Below are 3,705 nucleotides of genomic sequence, written 5' to 3' on the forward strand. Positions count from 1 at the left end.
TTATTTAACAATCTCCTCTTCAAATGTAAATCTTTTACGTCTTATACTTGACCTAAACACCAAGGTCCCACTTTCGCTCCCCCATTAAATTGAATTAGACACCGATACCACTTGTTGGAAAGTTCGAAAGAGCATTGAAGGTCCGTTAAGGAGTGTTGTTTAGCTAACCCTCTATTATTATCTTAGTTAAGAAGAAAATTAGAATGAACATTGCATCATTATTGCTTGTTTTGGTCGCAATATTATTACATTATAAAATTTGGTTATTGAAGTTTGACACTATTTGTATGGTTTTAAAAGTTTAATTTCAGTACATCGTTAATAATACTCATCGTCAACAAATCACAATCAATCATATTAATGACTTTAGAAATGGTATATTTAAGTTTTATGATTGTTTGACAGTGTATTTAAATTTAAATTTTAAACAAAAGATTACATGTGCCCATCAAAGTGAGAGATAGTAATAGATAGAAAGTATAATCTTCAGCTACAAACTAGAAGAAGAGTATTACACATAGCTTATATCTTATTAGATACATTACCAAAGAATGATTGAATAAAAGAATGAATTGACTTTATACATCTACTGTGGATCACTTCTAAGGTTAGACCTCAACTACACTCTAAGAATTCATAATTTACTGCTGAACCTAACTCAAGCAAATTTGAAAACATGAACAAACTCAAATGACAAATTCATCTTTTGCAGTTTCCAAATTCTTGACTTTTGATTACATTTTCTATGTCCTAATATCTTTTGAGTGCTTCTGTTCTACCCCTTTGTAGATTCCAAAAGCAAGAGAGAATGCCTAATATTTACAACCTAAAACTTAGATTGAATTGGTTTGTCTACTAACCAATTCATCCAAAGCTTCCTTCATCCAAGCATATGGGCATATTTCTTTTGCTTCATCCACAGTCAACTGCATGATTACAAATGAAAGAAATATTAGGATACTAACAAAAAATAATAATAGTAAAGAAAGAATGATACTTAATTAAGATATTGCAATTTGCAAGATGAATTGACATTTGAGTATGACACAAAAATTTATAAATGCCACATGATTAGGATCAAGGTTTTGAAAAACATATATGCAACCTCAATCTGCGCCGCGACGTCAGGATTTTTGATATCTCAGTGGGCTTCAATTGAGGTTACAAAAGTTGTATAGGATCAAGGTTTTGAAAAACATATATGCAACATCAATCTGCGCTGCGACATCAAGATTTTGACGTCGCAGCGGCTTTGATTGAGGTTGCAATAATTGTATTTGACTACAATTCTCCGCAATAGCAAGAATCGTGTCGCGACCATGATTAGGATATAATGAAAGATGAATAGGTCTCATATACACTTACCCATTTTCTTCTTCTTATGTTCATTTCTGGCCAATTATCCAACTCCTTGCTAACAAGCAAAGGGAACATATATCCTTCATGCATAGTGGGTTGGCGTTTGCTCTTATAGTACCATTTACCCAAATTACTCTGCAAAAAAACAACCATAACACACAAAGTAAGAATCAAAGTACCAATTACAATTTGATGAAAAATGAAAAACCAAATCTAAAAAATTGATTGCAATTTGCAAATACTTACTTCAACACTTCCAATAACACCAGCTTCTTCTATGGTTTCTCTCAAAGCAGCTTGTTCCATGGTTTCATCTTTTTCCCAACCTCCTTTTGGGAATTGCATTCCACTACCCTTTTGAGCACTTATCAAAAGAACCTCTATTTCCTTTTCTTGGGTTCCATTCTTTTTGTATCTATAAGGTATGCATCTGTTCAATTACAAAAATTACAAAACAAAGTTAGATTAACAAATCAAACCCACATACATCAAAACAAAAAAATTCAAATTAAATTCACAAAAAAAAAAAAAAAAAAAAAAACTTTTCACTTCTCCTTTCAATGATTCAACAATGAATAAAAGGGTATACTTTAAAATCATTTAGGAAAAACCCACTTGAGAAAAAACCTTAAAATTTTCAAAAATTGTTCATCATCTTCAATTCAAACCTTAAAAATCCAAACTTTAAGAAACCCCAATTGAGAAAGAAAAAAAAAACCTTAAAATTATCAAAAATTGTTCATCATATTCAATTCCAAATTTTAAGAAACCCCAATTGATAAAACTTTAAAAAATTCATAAATTTTCCATTATATTCATTATCAAACATTAAAAATCCAATTTTTAAGAGCAAATCACAAGAAAAGGAGAGAGAAACACACCCCACAACTTGACGACATCCTTGTTCATAACGTTGCAAATGTCTACCAGTTCTAGGAGAGACCAAACACATCATATTCTCCAATTGTTGAGGGAAAAAATCATTATGAACTTTCTTAGAGAAAAGCAAAGGGTAAAAGAATTTACAAGCCAAAGACCTTGATAGTAAAAGACCCATTACAATTCTTTTGTTGGTTTTTTTGATTTTGTTGATGAGAAAAAGAAGAGAGGTAATAAGAAGAAATTGATGAGTTTGTTGTGATGAAGAAGTAATAACAGACATGAACATTAAAGAGTTTGTTGTTAATGTGTGTTTTTTGTTGTGTTTGAAACAGAACACAAGAGGTCGGTTTTATATGTATCTATCTGTTCATGAACACGTGTCTGCGCGTGACACTTGTTTTTTTTTCCTTTGAGATGTGCGCGTGGAAGTTACTGTTGCGTTCAAACAAATAAAACTCGCTTCGGACACTGCGTTTAATCACGCGCATTTATCGACACAATGTTTCAATTTTTTTGTTACTTTTTGTTTTTTTTTTTTTGTTGAGGGGAAAGTTTTTTTGTTACTTTTTGTTGGAAAATGGTAAATCGTGTGCCGAGAAGAAAAATCAAATTCATTTCAATACAACGGCTCGACCACCATCTCTAACAACCAAATATAAATGTAGTTTTATTAGTCTTCAGCCACCAATTTGAATGAAACTTAACTTTATCCATCAGCTCATGAATAGATGTATTAATATTATTAAGGTCAAATGCATTTAAAGATCTTTTAAGTTTCAAAAGTCTCAAACAAATCATTTTAGTTTTTGAATCGGTTCAACCAAGTCCTATTGTAGATAACATAGTTTGGTAATTGCTTCCGTGAACTCATCTTTGGTACTAAATCTGGCTCCTAACAACACTTAAAATTAATCATCTTTTTAGGCATGACAAATGGTGGATAATGTTTTTTGTTGCTATCATCTGAATCATCACCATCATCCTCTAAAAGGACTTGTTTGAAACGATTCAAAACTTAAAAGGACTTGTTTGGGACTTTTGAAAGTTAAAGTATGTGTTTGGGACTTTTGAAAGTTAAAGTATGTGTTTGGGACTTTTGAAACTTAAAGGACTACTTTGGAAAAAACGAAAAATTTAAAGGATTTTTAGATGTATTTGTCCTATTATTAAAAGACATGTTATTTCTTTTGTTCCAAATTAACCAATTAAACACACGGAAGCCAAAGAAGCTGGAGGAATGATCGTTGTGCCTTCAAACCACCTAAACAATAAGTAAATTGTAGGAAGTGATCACGAAGATGGTGATTTCGTGATGATCAACACCTGTAACACCCAACCAAGACCGAACAAGCTGCGACAAAGAACCAAAAATGGCACAATGCAAGAACAGATGAGATGTTGTTTCAGTCTGGCCACACGACGCTGTACACAAGGCAGCCTCGGATGCTATAACAACACGGTGCA

At 32.1% G+C, this 3,705-nt stretch overlaps 1 protein-coding gene across 1 annotated transcript; it reads right to left on the bottom strand.

Annotated features, from left to right (window-relative positions):
- Nucleotides 1-442: 442 nt before the first annotated feature.
- On the bottom strand, nt 443-2,571 carry LOC11422802 (nudix hydrolase 18, mitochondrial). The gene is made up of 4 exons (XM_003619808.4): nt 2,241-2,571; nt 1,606-1,789; nt 1,366-1,494; nt 443-926 (listed from the first exon to the last, which is right to left on the bottom strand). Exons 1-4 carry the CDS (start codon nt 2,525-2,527, stop codon nt 834-836), a joined length of 693 nt encoding a protein of 230 aa, XP_003619856.1. The 5' UTR covers nt 2,528-2,571; the 3' UTR covers nt 443-833.
- Nucleotides 2,572-3,705: the final 1,134 nt, after the last annotated feature.

This window comes from Medicago truncatula, chromosome 6 (assembly GCF_003473485.1).
Source record: "Medicago truncatula cultivar Jemalong A17 chromosome 6, MtrunA17r5.0-ANR, whole genome shotgun sequence".
NCBI lineage: Eukaryota > Viridiplantae > Streptophyta > Magnoliopsida > Fabales > Fabaceae > Medicago > Medicago truncatula.